The 14202-nt window shown below is 36.7% G+C and overlaps 1 protein-coding gene and 1 pseudogene across 8 annotated transcripts in view; one reads left to right on the forward strand and one right to left on the reverse strand.

Moving 5' to 3' along the window:
- The window catches only part of THOC2 (THO complex subunit 2), a 129760-nt gene extending 119020 nt beyond the window's left edge, over nucleotides 1–10740 (forward strand). For 7 of the 8 annotated variants that reach the window (XM_072816488.1, XM_072816484.1, XM_072816489.1 and 4 more), the window contains exons 37-39: nucleotides 2052–2128; nucleotides 2579–2624; nucleotides 8252–10740. In XM_072816488.1, coding sequence (XP_072672589.1) covers nucleotides 2052–2128; nucleotides 2579–2606 — 105 coding nt within the window. In that variant the 3' untranslated portion in view covers nucleotides 2607–2624; nucleotides 8252–10740. Of the gene's footprint in view, nucleotides 1–2051; nucleotides 2519–2578; nucleotides 2625–8251 lie in introns of those variants that run through there. The other variant, XM_072816485.1, reaches the window with a different exon arrangement.
- Nucleotides 8001–8880, reverse strand: LOC140628427 (tyrosine-protein kinase Fer pseudogene; annotated as a pseudogene).
- Nucleotides 10741–14202: the final 3462 nt, after the last annotated feature.

Here is a 14202-nt window from a genome sequence, read left to right on the forward strand (position 1 = left end):
AGTTTACCTTTGAAATTTCTTTTGTCTCCATTTCACGCCCACCTACTTGTATTCATTGAGTTTTTCTCTTTTTGTTTTCTTTTATTTCCTCTCGCCGACAGTGTTTTTTGGTTTCTTTATGTTCGTGAGATTAAAATATGGTCATGTGTATTTTTTCTCCCTGATCATTACATTGTCATAAAGTCTTTATTAATTGTGATTTATAAAAAACATTTTTATAGCATTTCTCTTAATAAACTTATGTGTTTGCAACTTTGTATTTGATTTTCAAACTAAGTATAGTGTGTATTCTCTTACTCATGGATGATACTCACAATACATTTCATGCATCTGCCATAAAGTAGGCAAGTCATTACTAAGGTATCAAGTGTTTCAAAAGCATTATTATGGTACATATAGTCATAGTTCTTAAAAGCAGTTTTCGAAAATTGCAAGGTGATTGTTTTAAAGTTTCTCTGTGCTTTGGGGCGCCTTGGTGGCTCAGTTAAGTGGCTGGCCGACTCTTGGTCTCAGCTCAGGTCTTTTTTTTTTTTTCTTTAAAGATTTTATCTATTTATTCATGAGAGGCACACACACACACAGAGGCAGAGACACAGGCAGAGGGAGAAGCAGGCCCCATGCAGGGAGCCCCATGTGGGACTTGATCCTGGGTCTCCAGGATCACGCCCTGGGGCAAAGGTGGGTGCCAAACCGCTGGGCCACGGGGGTTGCCCTCAGCTCAGGTCTTGATCTCAGGGCCATGAGTTCAAGTTCAATGGAGTTGGGCTTCATTCTGGGTGTGAAAGCTACTCAAAAAAAAAAAAAATTCTATATGTTTTAAAAGTGATGCTGCTCCTGTATTTAAAAGTGTTTTTCTTTAATTGAGGTAAAATTCACATAATATAAAAATAACCATTTTAAAATGTACAGTTCAGTGGCATTTAGTATATTTACAATGTTGTGCGATCATCATGTCTATCTAGTTCCAGAACATTTTCATCACCCCAGAGAGAAACCCCATACCCATTAAGCAGTCATTCCCCATTTCCCTCCCCTTTTATCCCCTATCAACTACTAATCTGCTTTCTGTCTCTGTGGGTTTACCAGTTTGGGAAATTTATATAAATGGAATCGTATAATAATGTGGCCTTCTGTGTCTGACTTCTTTCACTTAACATAACATTTTTGAGATTCTTCTATGCTGTAGCATGTATCACTACTTCCGTTTCTTTTTATGGCTGAATAATATTCCATTGTACGAATGTACCACATTTGTTCATCCATTTGTTAATTGATGGACTTTTTTGTTGTTTCCCTTTGGCTATTGTGAATGGTGTTGCTATGAATGTGTGCTGCTCTGAAGTGTTTGTTTGAAGACCTGTTTTTAGTTCTTTTGTGCGTATACCCAGGAGTGGAATTTCTGGGTTATATATGGTAATGCTATGTTTAACTTTTTGAGGAACCGACAAACCGTTTTCCACAGTGGCTGGACAGCTTATGTTTTACCAGCAATGTATGAGGGTGCCAATTTCTCTACATCATTGCCGACAGTTCTTTTCTGTTTTATTTTTTTTTATTTTAATTAAAAAAATTTTTTTATTATAGCCATCCTAGTTGGTGTGAAGTGGTATCTCATTGTGGTTTTGATTTCGCATTTCCTTAATGACTAATGATGTTGAGCATCTTTTTATGTGTTTGTTGACCATTTGTATACCTTCTTTGGAGAAATCTCTTCAGATGCTGTGACCATTTTTAAATTGGATTGTTTGTCTTTTTGTTGCTCCCTTGTAAGGCTTCTTTATATAGCCTAGATACTAGATCTATATGAGATGTATGATTTGCAAATATTTCCCCCCATTTTGTACATTGTATTTTCATTCTCTTGCTAGTGTTCTTTGATGCATGAAAGTTTTGTTTTTGATGAAGTCCACATTTTTTCCTTTGTTGCTTGTGCTTTTGGCATCATTAAATATGTTGAAGAAAAATGTATGACTGATGTGATAAAAAGAGATTTTGAGCTGATTTTTATATTTGGTTTTCCCTTCCCAAACTAATTCCACCATTCCTTATAGGAGTCCAGGCATGATAAAGAAAAGATAGAAAAAAAAGAGAAACGGGACAGTTCAGGAGGAAAGGAAGAGAAGAAACAATATCCTTTTCATCTTATTGGAGTTTTTAATCAGTGTAATGGAAAGCTTTGATACTGGTCATGTTTAGAATTGTACCCTTATAGTACGTGGTCTGAAATAGTCTCTTCAGTTAACTCTTAATTGTATGAAATGCAGAAGTGGGAGACTTGATGGATATATATATTTTTTAACTTCTGTGGTGCCTGAGGTTGTTTTATGCCATCAAAGGATTTAGATTCTCGCTGGCTGTATTACCACTGAGAGGAAGAAAGGGAACAGAGTCCTTTGGGATGGGGATATGGGGAATAGAAGGGCAAGATGATGCAGCAGATGAGCAGAGCTGGTAGAAGTTGAGGTTACCAGGCTCGTCAGAGCCAATTAGGCCTGCAAGCTGAAGGACTGCACTAAAAGTTGAGACACCATTCCTTTTTTTTTTTTCCAAAGTTGTTTTCCCTTAATTTGTCATCTACTCATAAGTCCTCGGACAAGCACAGATAATGAAGACTTTCAATCAAGGTGAGTGTTTTCTCACCTCCTTTCATTTAAATATAGAAATATGAAATGAGGTATGATAATGTTGAAGAAACTAGATACATTTTGCAAGATACAACTTGAATTTTGCACCTAACTCTAATGACCAAGTCTTTGGGTACAGATGCAAAACAAGATTCATGGTTATTTTTAAGCTGCTTTCATCTTAAGCTTGCTGATTAGCCACACGGTTTTGTTTTTTTTAATCACCAAGATGTATTTAAAAACATCTGGCTTTCTTTTCACCACTCATTCCCATCTTCTCTGGATAATTAATCACCTTTTTAAAAATACCTGTAGCCTTGTAGGTGGTGCTGGTATCTGCACTTTTATAGGTGAAGAAACTGAGATTCTGAGGGGTTAACTTGAAGAGGCTAGCAGAGATATTAGCTGACAGAGCCAGAATTCACAGAATAGGTTTTTGTGTCCTTTAGTGTTGTCTGTTCTTTTTGCCTTTTCATGCAGACGTGTTACACAGAAATTTTTGTTCTAAGTTTTTATGCCTCATTTGCTGCCACAGCACATGTTTTGCAAGGCCAGAAAATGTGGTCTGCTTTTAGTTCTGGAATTTAAAATATGCAATTTCATTTTCAAGGTAATAATGCCTTGTATGAGACTTAAAAAGTGTTTAACCATCTTAAATAAATTGTATGTGGACAGTAGTTCACTCTTAGTGAAGAGAGTATTCAGAACTTAAAATAGTCTTTTTTTTTTTTTTTTTTGAGCACTCAGGTCATCATCTGAATAGCTCTTATTTGTGATGCCTTAGAATTAGTGAAATATGTAGGATGATTTGCCCTCTACATTTAATGGTTTGAGATGGCCGTATTTGAAGTTGTCAAATCTTTTGTAGCCCATTTTCTTCCATATTAGCTGTCATTTCTTAATGATATCAAGTATACTTGCTATCTATACCCTCCCCCAATATTATTTGCTGGTGCTTTTATGAAACCAGAGAGATAACCAAGGCTGTTCACAGTTGTTTAAATTAAGAGTCAGAAATGTTTGAGAGCCCCATCTATTATAAGGGTATGAATTTTAGGGTATGTAATTTGTCGAATATATTTTGGCTGCAGGGCAGGGACTTGAGTTTGCCAGATGGCCAATATCCTGACAAGTAGTGTGTGCCTTTTCAGCTTTTTAATTCTCTGCTTGTTATCTAAGTGATAGAATAGGGTAAATGAGAGTTAGGTGAGAGCATTTAGAATTCAGTAGATTATCTTTAAAACCTTTAGAAAGATTGCCCATTCCTCAGTTCTATTCATTTCTTGCCCCAACAACTGTCTGTCTTCCCTAGTGAACTATAAACTCTTTAATCATTTTTTTATTTTTAACTTTACTCTTTTATTTTGATATTTTGCTTTTTTACTTCTTACTTTTGCATGGTCTCCTTATTAAAGAAAACAAAAAAAACTACCACTTATATATTCATTACAAATGGGCCAGTCATTGTGACTGACCACTTTCATTCACTGTGATTTTTGTATAATCTCTCTTTACTCAGTACATAAATATTATTCTTTGGTATGTGAAGGTTTTACTATAGATTTGAGTTCTTATTCATATGGGCCATGGATTTGGATTTGTACTCTACCTCTTTCTATAAATGTTCAGAACCAAAGGCATGAAAAGACAGGTTTGGCATGAAAAGATGTTAGGTTGGTGGTCTTGTAGCAAACCTTACCAATTCAGATATCCTTTTAAGATACATCTGTCATGATGTTCATTCTATTCAATTTCTTCTTGACAGCCATGTCCTGTACTTTCCCCTTGGGTAGACTCTTAATTTTGTGAGGCTCTGGTTGATTTTTCCTTCATGCTATTCTGGCTGCCTCTTATTTGGATACATTCTAGGATTGGTCAAGTCTTTCTGTTGTTCTTCCTTTTCCTTTATTATAAGTCTCATCATTTCTGATTGGCACCATTTGCCTTTAGGTTACTTCAAATCTGCTGCTCCCTGCTCCTTTTTTTTTTTATTTTAAAGATTTTATTTATTTATTCACGAGAGACAGAGAAAGACAGAAAAGCAGAGGGAGAAGCAGGCTCCATGGAGGGAGCCCGACCTGGGCTGGGACTCGATCCTGGATCCCCAGGATCACATTCTGGGCTGAAGGTGGCACTAAACCACTGAGCCACCCGGATGCCCTCCCTTTTTTTTTTTTTTTTAAAATTAATTTTACATTCTGCAGAAAAGAGAGCTGCTACATAATGTCACATTTCCATGATTCAAACAAGTTATTGATTGTAAGAATCATTGTTGGTTTCTAGAACTATTTTTTGAGCAGAGTGGATAGAGAAATGACACTGATTTGCAAATGTTGCCCTAATTTCAGGAAAATTAAAATGATCACATTAGAGGTAAGAAAATACAATATATAAATATGACCCAGATTAAATTCCTTCCAAAGTCTTCTGTTGTCTTTTCCTATCTTGTGATTTTTAGTTGTAAAATCCTTTCTTCTTGTTCTATGTATCTTCTATTACTTGTTATTGCTAGTGTTTTTGTCCCAATTCATCTTATCTCTCCTTGATTTAGTCCCTTGAACACTACTGGCTGCTTTGCCTTTAACTTTTCCCCCTAGTTTAATATCTAAAAAAAACTCCTGTGTATTAAAATTTTTCTCTTAGAACCAGGTTATTTTAGCTTCTCAATTTTAGTTTGATATGTGTGGTCCTCAGTTCATGAGTGTCAAGTTTAGCTAACTTTTGAGAACCAGATGTTGTGCTGAGACTTGCTCCCAGACTTTGAGAAACTCAGTCTCGGACTTTGATTCTTGTCTTCAAAGGACATTAATAGTTTAGCTCTATCCAATCCATCTGTAGTTGTAGTATACTACATTCCTATTCCAATCCTCCACAGAATGTGGCTTATTATGTATACCTGGCCTCACACAATATTTAAGTGATAGGACAAAATCCAAATTTCAGTTTCTCCTAAAGAATTGGACCATCTGGCAACATTGTGTCCTGATTTTTGCATGGCAACAATCAGCTAGGCTGGCCTAGGGTGCTGTCCCCCCCCCTTATGTTGAGAATGGGTCTTTTTTTTTAATAGTTTACCTCAATCAGTCCCCACCCACTTCATTTGTTTCCATTATATACTAGCCTTTGTAAAAAATTGATTTTGTAATTCCTTTTCTGAACCTCTTTTCTTCATTCCGTAATTGCAACTGACCTCCTAAGGGCTCAAAGATAGCTTATTTTAGGAATCTTGTCACCATGGTGAAGCACAGTACTAGGTCCTGGTAATATGTGTTGGAGTGGGGAATGTTCAGTTAAGTTTCTTTCTCAGTTCCCCATTGCTTACATGCGAGCACGTCAGCTTCCCTACAGAGTCCTAGTCCTAGATTCCTATGTAATATGAGTATATAGCATATCCCTCTCCTTAGATTGTGATCTTGTTGAAGGTAGTGGCTTCATCCTTTCCTTCTAATCAACCAGGTAGTTTTCTTTATTGCCTGCTGTGTTTCAGATACTCTGTTAACTCTACAGGGAGGGCTCTGTGCAGAAGTATTATGTATATCTGTTTGTTATTGATGAGGAAAAGAGCATTGACTTTTTTTTTTGCCCTCAAAAGAAGGTTCACTTTATAGCATTTGGTAGTATCCTGTTTAAGAAGAAATTGCTTTGTGTGCTACAACATATTTTTTTTTACTTTATTTATTCATGAGTGACAGATAGGCAGAGACAGAGACACAGACCAAGGGAGAAGCAGGCTCCATGCAGGGAGCCTGACGTGGGACTCAATCCCTGGTCTCTAGGATCATGCCCTGGGCTGAAGGTGGTGCTAAACCGCTGAGCTACCCGGGCTGCCCTACAACATATTTTTTGATGGCAGGTTTATTATGCCTTCCTTTGGGTCTGTATGTAGGAATTGTTAAATGTGTTTGAAAGTTTTGTTAGGAGATTGAAATGATAGATACAAACTATTTTTCTCTTCATTACCATCATTTATACTCTCTAGTATGTGTTCTTTGCACTGATATTCATAGGTACCAAAAAAATTGGACACAATAGGAAGAGTTTTCTATTTCCTTTTTCCCATGTAAGGTAGACCAAATATTCACTAGGCATTGTGCTATTTTTATTGGGGCACAAGCATGAGCACTTAGAAAAGGACTTCCATGCCACATTTACCCTGAGTATGACTATCCCTATACATGCCTTTATTCTGAGAGGCACCCCTGGGTGTGCTAAGATTCAGTTCAGAATCTCAGTTTTAATTCTGTGTTACATTTATCTGTGTGGAACATCTCAGGAAGTATGTTTGCTCTGATAATTCCTAGGTAGCAGTATAAGAGTAAATGAAGCAGTAAAGTAGAATTAAGATGGCTATCTCTGTCTTTCTCCTATATCTTCTTTCTTCCTCATAAATGTTCATTTGACTTTTTAACTGTCAGCTTCATCCATATATGCCTTTCTACTCTGTGTGTGAGAGAGAAATAGGATCACAAAATCCTGACAGTTTCAGAAACTGGTGAAAATGAAGGGAACCAAATTCTCAGATGCCTCTTTTGAGGTGAAGACACTTAACCCAAAACAATCTATTAATTCTGTGGGCCTATGTTTTATAGTTTCTCTAAAAAAATTCTGTTGCCATCAAGAAGGCTCCTTTATGAGGAATCTGTGTACTGTTGAAACATTTCTTAAGACCTTTTTGGTGAATTTAATCATAAGATTAGAGAGAGAAAGAGTGCGCGTGTGTTTATAAAGGCATTACCTTGGATGAAAAGGCTGAATTTATATTTGCCTTTCTTCTCTACTTTGATCACCAGTCTAGTTGTTCTTTTCTCCAGACCACCCTACTTTTCAGACTTGCCTCTTGCTGTCAAAACTCGCTATAAAGTAACATTTAAACCAGCTGCCTCAGCTGTGAGAGCATGCTCTTTGAGGGCATTTCATGCATAGTTGTCTAATACCCAGGAGGGGAGAGTATGGTGAACCTAGGGAAATTGCAACCTTACTAATATAGCATGGCCTACTTCAGGGGGTTTTGGGGAGAAGGAAGAAAAAAAAAACCTCAGGATGTCCTGTCCAGCTAATATTCAGTAGGAAGTGATGTTTACAGATGTAATCTTAATCTTGTCTTTCTGAAAACACAGTATTACCAGTGCAGTTGATAGTACCGGTAGAGATGTCTAGGATGGAGGACAGCCAGCTCTGGACCGAGCCTGAAGTAGAAACCCTGTGAGAAACATCAGCAGTCCTAGGTGTGATAAAGATCGATCTGTGTTATCTCTTGCATTTAGTGCCTGTGCTTTCTTACTTACAGTCGTTAAAGTGGCACATAATTTTTTTTAAAAATAGTTAAAAAAAATAACCTCAGGAGATTGTTCCAGGTAATGTGGTATAAACATATTGTTAATGATAAGAAAATATTACTCTGCTGGAAGATAGAGTCCTGAAGGCTGAGTTTGGCACTGTTTCATCACTATATGACTTTCTTCTTGATGGCAGTTCTTTCTGAAGTTCACTGAACTCGGGGCGGTTTTCAAGTTTGTAATCCCAACACTTCAGCATTGTATTGATAATACGCTCTGGACACTGCTGAGAGACTGACATCCAGTATCTTCTTTCCACTTGCTCTTGTGCTTGCTGATTTGTCATTCCAGGGTATGGACAGACCCCTAAGCTGAAGGTCTCCCAGAGGAGGATGCCAAAGCTCCATGCGTCACTCTCAGAACGGTATCTCCCATAATTAAGAGCTTCTGGTGCTGTCCATTTAATGGGAATCTGCTTTAAGTCAGAAGATGAATACACACCACCATCCTCTTGACGAGACATTCCAAAGTCACTGATTTTCAGAACATTATTTTCACCTCCAGGCAGTTTCTTGCAGCAAGGTCCCTGTGTATACAATTTTTACTCGAGATTTCGCCATCCAGAAGCAGCATCTAATGAAAAATTCAGTAACTGTTTCAGTTCATCCTTCTTTCTCAGAAAGGAGAGGAAATCGCCTCCTGGACCCAGTTCCTTAATGATATAGATAGGCTGTATTTGTGTGCGAACTCCTATAAGTTTGACAATATCAGGATGATTATATTGCTTGAGGATTTTGGCTTCTTGTAAAAATTTTAATTTCAGCTCCTGGGAAAGATCATCTTTACATGTTTTAATGGCAATAGCAGTTTTATCCTTTAATGTGCCCTTAAATAATGTCAGCAAAAGTTCCCTTGCTCAGTAATTCTACTGTGACATCATCATGAACGAGACCCCTATTTCTTACTCTAGTTATGGCCATACTGATACCATAATACTCTTTATTACAACACTTTTTTTTGCAATTTAAAAAATTAGGTAAAATTTACATAACAAAAATTGCCATTTTAAAGTGGTTTTTAGTATATACACTATGTTGTAGCCATCACCACTAATTCCAGAACATTTCCATTGCCCCCAAAAGAAAACCCATACCTGTTAGCAATCACACCCAGTTCTCCCCTTCCTGCCCCTGGAAATAACTAATGTAACTTTCTGTCTTTATTGATTTCCCTGTTTTGGACATTTCATAAAAATGGAATCATGTAATGTGTGGCCTTTTGTGTCTGGCTTCTTTCACTTATCATCATGTTTTCAAGGTTCATCCATGTTGTAGCATATATCAGAACTTCATTTCTTTTTATAACTGAATAATACTCCATTGTATGAATGTGTACCACATTTTGTTTATCCATTCATCAGCGATGGACAGGAACAATGAGTTTAAGTATTAAAATTGTAAGTTCAACATTAGTGTATCCACAGTTATAATTGGTAATGTCAAGGTTATACATGGTGTGAACAGAATGCTGTATAGAAATAATGTGTAAATTATTTGTCAGCATTTCATGCAAGTGTGATTACTTTCCAAGGTCCTTCTAGCTCTGGTTTTATGAAATATGTGAATGTAGTATTTTCGTCAATAAAGTTTAATGCTTTAAGCATTAGTTTAAAATTTGAATGAGAACAATGTTAGGCAGATATGAAGTTATTTGCCACATGTTGTAATGATCATGTTTTGAATTTATTTCAATATGCAGTATTTGAAAATGTCAGTACATAAAGGAAAGGAAATGAGTATAATTAAGTCAATATATTTTTAAAGCAATTTTTATAATTTAGCAGACATTGCATCTTAATATAAGTCACTATTAAAATCATGTCCTTGTGAAAAATGTGATGTCATTTTTCTCTTTTTTTGTTGATCATGTAAAATCGGTTCCTTTTCATTGCTATGTGTTCTGTTTACTTTTGACAAGCTATTGCTTGCCCCTGTGGAATATTTTACTTGTTTCTATTTCATTTATCTTTCCTCCCCTCCCCCTCCCTTCTCCTTCTCTCACAGACAAAATATTTAGTGTGTTTTTTTTTTAACTCCTCATAGTGTACCTATCTTTAATGGTTTCTGAGAGTGAGCAGTAATGAGAAATACACAAATATTTTATTCTTCTCTAATAGGGACTTAATTCAAGCCTTTGTTGACAGAATTCATTGATTTTTCTTTGTTTCTTAAATCTTCCATCTTCCTTCCTTTCTTCCTTTCCTCCTCCTCCATTCCTTTCCTCTCTCCTTTGTTTTGAAACTTTCCTCCCTCTGTCCCTTTTTTCCATCCATCCCCCCTTCCCTTTCTTCTCCCTCCTTCTTTCTCTTCCTTCCTTATCTATCAATATAATCACTTTGTTTCTTTCAGGTGAGATTGGAATGAAATTGTTCAGCTGTGACCAGAAATTTATTTTCCTGAATAGATTGCCAAGAATTATGAATCAAGAGGGCCCATTTGCATCTTCTTAAGTTATTCAGTTATCTGCTTTATTGCTCTATGCTGAAAACTTAAAATTGTTGAGTTGTGCATTACTATATTTAACTTGTTGCTTAGTTTCTACATGTTTATTTTCAGTAAATGGCTGAAAGTGTTAACTTTTCCATATTTTTAGCACAATGTGCTGCATACAGTTCCCAACAAGCAAATAAGGTTACATGTGTACAGAATTTCACTTTAGGTTAACTAAATATTGCCTGGGTTTAGTTGTTTTTTGTTTTGTTTTTTTGTTTTGTTTTTTTTTCAATATGAAATGCTTCCTTTTTATTGTTTGAAACTGAAAATAAACAATTATTGAACCATTTTGAATTTACCTCATTTTAAAACTCAGTTTTAATTCATTATTTGGCCTGTTTTTAATACTAGTCACTAAAAGTGGGAGCAGTGTCTTATGCAACGCTTAGAAATCATTTTATATAGTATGTGTACAACATTAAAACCTGTTTAAAAAAGAAAAAGGTACCAGCACTCACTTGTCCCTTGCCATTTTTCCTTGTAATTATGTTAGACAAATCATGAGGGGGGGAATGAAAAGTTAATTATGTTTTAATTCTACAGCTACAGGAGCTTTGTATTGCTGAACTTTCATCTGGAAAAGTTTCACAGTGACATTTTTAAAAGAAAATTTTTTTATCAACTGAATTCTACCAGTGTAACCTTTTTTCTAAATAAACAATAGTTTTCTCAAATGATTGTATATCATTGTGTATATTGTTGCTTATTCATAATAATTTATCAAAGATAATTCAATGAGGCTCCTAGTCCTTTCTTTTCCATTTCTATCCTAGTCCATGGTCTACAGTGTTTTCAAATGATATCTCATCCAATAATATGAAAAGATCTTATTTGCTCTCCTCTGCACCTGCGGTAAACAGTGTGCTGAAAACATACCTAAAGTTATCCATATACTCTTCAATTCTTTGGAACCAATGATACCTATGCAAATAAATTTTTTAAGAGAATGATAAGGCTATAATTTTTTATTTGAAGGATTGAGAGGGATGCTTGTTGGGTGGCTCAGTGGTTGAGCGTCTGCGTGTGGCTCAGGTCATGATTCTGGGATTGAGTCCCACATTGGGCTCCCTGCAGGGAGCCTGCTTCTCCCTCTGCCTATGTCTCTGCCTCTCTCATGAATAAATAAATAAAATGTTAAAAAAATAAAGGATTGAGAAATGGTGAGCATATTTGAGAATTGGCAAAGGGATATAAATCTTGATGCCCCCTTTCAGGTAATTTTAATTTGCAAAAATTGGTAAGTACAATAATTAGGGAGAATGACTTGAGTGATTCAGTGACTTGAGCACCCACAATGTGTCTAGCATAAAAAGAAATCGTACGTTGTTAAAATGATTTTGACATTTAGAAAATAGCTAGGGTTCACTTCAAAATCATTTGTCTGAAACATAGGGAGGAGCTCTCCAGTTACGTTGCATTCACATTTTAAAGAATACATGATTGTGAGTTTGTACTAGAGTTTACTACTTGTTTAGCCTCAAGATCTTGTCTCCTTGTCCCACAAATTGTTGAACACAGGTGAGCTTTGGTTGTATCTTTGCTAGAAATGCCTTGAGGATGGAAAATACTAACTTTGGATTTAACTGTGCAAAAATAATTTGTTGGAAGTAGGAAGTCTGTATTTGTGTAGTGATAGCTATTTTTAAGCGTCCACTCTGTTCTAGGTACAAAGGAGTATTAAGAGCTAACTCCCGTACCTACGATGCTTCCAATCTAGCTTGAGAAATACAAGCCAAATGAGTGTAATTAGGGGTCAGCAAACAGTTTCTGTAAAGGGCCATATAATAAATACTTGAGACTTTATGGGCTGTGTATACCCTGTTGCCACTCCTTGGCTCTGCCATTATAGCATGAACACAGCCGTAGATGATATATAAATAAATAGACGTGACTGAGTTCTAGTAGAATTTCATTTACAAAAACCTGCAATAGAGCCTCCTATAGATTCATTTAAAAAATCTATGAGTGCTTATGCACCAGAGGTATGTAAGAAGCAAAATAGCCCCTGCTAACCTCATGTAATAACTTCCATTCTAGTCAATGGAGGCAAACAGTGTTAGGTAGAGGGAGGTCCTCTGAGGAAATCTAAACCTGAGTGATACAGAGCTTACTGCTCTCTATATAGGGGGATCATGTGAGTGAGGCAGTTATCACACTATGAATATTTTATTACTAAATAACATGAGCAGTAGTTATCCCTAACCAGCAGCCCACCCCCCCCCCCTCGGCCCTCACACCAATCTTTGAACCTTTTACATGAAAATCATGTAATATTCAGGATTTCTCTTTTAGGAACTAGGCTTTGAGCTGTTGTGACTGGTGTCTTAAGCTTGCCGTCTTTTAGAAGAGTTCTTACCTTTAGGCTCATAAATGGATTCGGAGAGTATCTACGCCCCCGCCCCCCCCCCCGAAATTTTTGTGGTATGTGCATTTTTCTAGCTTTCAGTTCTCAAAAGATTTTAAGGTGGCAGTTTTGTTTTTGTGGGTCTTGATCCAAAGAACTGTATATAAACACATACAAGTAACCCTGAACCTGTCTGTCTTGAGCTGGTGACAAGTTGGAAGACAATTGTCCATCCATCTATGTTGTCTTAAATGGTAGGGGCAAAAGTTAGAATATCTTTCCTTGCCTTGTCAGTGTACAAGTGATTTGCAGTTTATTGTTGGAAAGTCACTGAGCTGTGGTATAGGACCATTTTCTATTTCCTGGAAGCACCTTAGCCAAATACGGGCGGAGAATCCTAGCAGCCTTATTTTTTTCCCAGCAATTGTGTAGTTGTTTATTTCTACCCCACCATATTCCAAAAAGGATTTATGAAAAAAAGAGTACAGCATTTAAGAAATAAAGGAGAAAATTTGATTTCTGGGTGAAAATAAAATGAAATTAACACCCCAAAATGTCATGTACAACTGAGCCATGAATCAGTTCTGAGAAACCTGGCAGGCCACACAGAGAAGATGTGTCAGTTACAGAAATTACAGTGTCCATTAAATAAAAAGGCAGTCATGGAGAAGAACATTTTCTGGCAATGAAGCCCGAAAGAAACTTCTTCGCATTCTCATAAAGAACCAGTCCTATCTTTTCAGTAAACAAAACAAGTGTTTCTTATAATGGCCCGGAATATTAGCTCTTGGCCAACACCTCACGTCATTCTGGTGAATATATTTCTAAAATAACACTAAAATACATGGTCCTGTTGCCAAGGTCTCTGATGATTTGATTTAGTCCAGGAAAATATTTTTGAATATTAACAACAGGTTTTCATAAGCATGTTTGTAAAGATCAGGAAAGTCAGTGACCATTGTTTGGTTTCCATGATAAAAGTAAGATAAATAAGATCTCATTAGTTTAAAAGCTGTGCTTTGCCTTTGATTTTTTTGTTCGTTTTTATGGGTACTCATGTCTAAGGCTGCCTTTTAGTTAGAATGGTGCCACTTAATATTCTATCTTAAAACTTACCAGAAGCATGGTTTAGACGTTTAATTTTTTTTAAAAAGAGAGAGAGACAGAGGCAGACACACGGGCAGAGGGAGAAGCAGGCTCCCTACAGGAAGCCCGATGTGGGACTCGATCCCAGGACCAGGATCATGCTTTGAGCCGAAGGCAGATGCACAAAGAGAGGCAGAGACACAGGCAGAGGGAGAAGCAGGCTCCTCACAAGGAGCCTAATGTGGGACTCAATCCTGGATCCTGGATCCTGGATCTGAGATCACACCCTGAGCAGAAAGCAGCCTCTCAGCCACTGAGCC

The sequence above is a fragment of the Canis lupus genome, chromosome X, assembly GCF_048164855.1.
Source record: "Canis lupus baileyi chromosome X, mCanLup2.hap1, whole genome shotgun sequence".
Classification (NCBI taxonomy): Eukaryota; Metazoa; Chordata; class Mammalia; order Carnivora; family Canidae; genus Canis; species Canis lupus.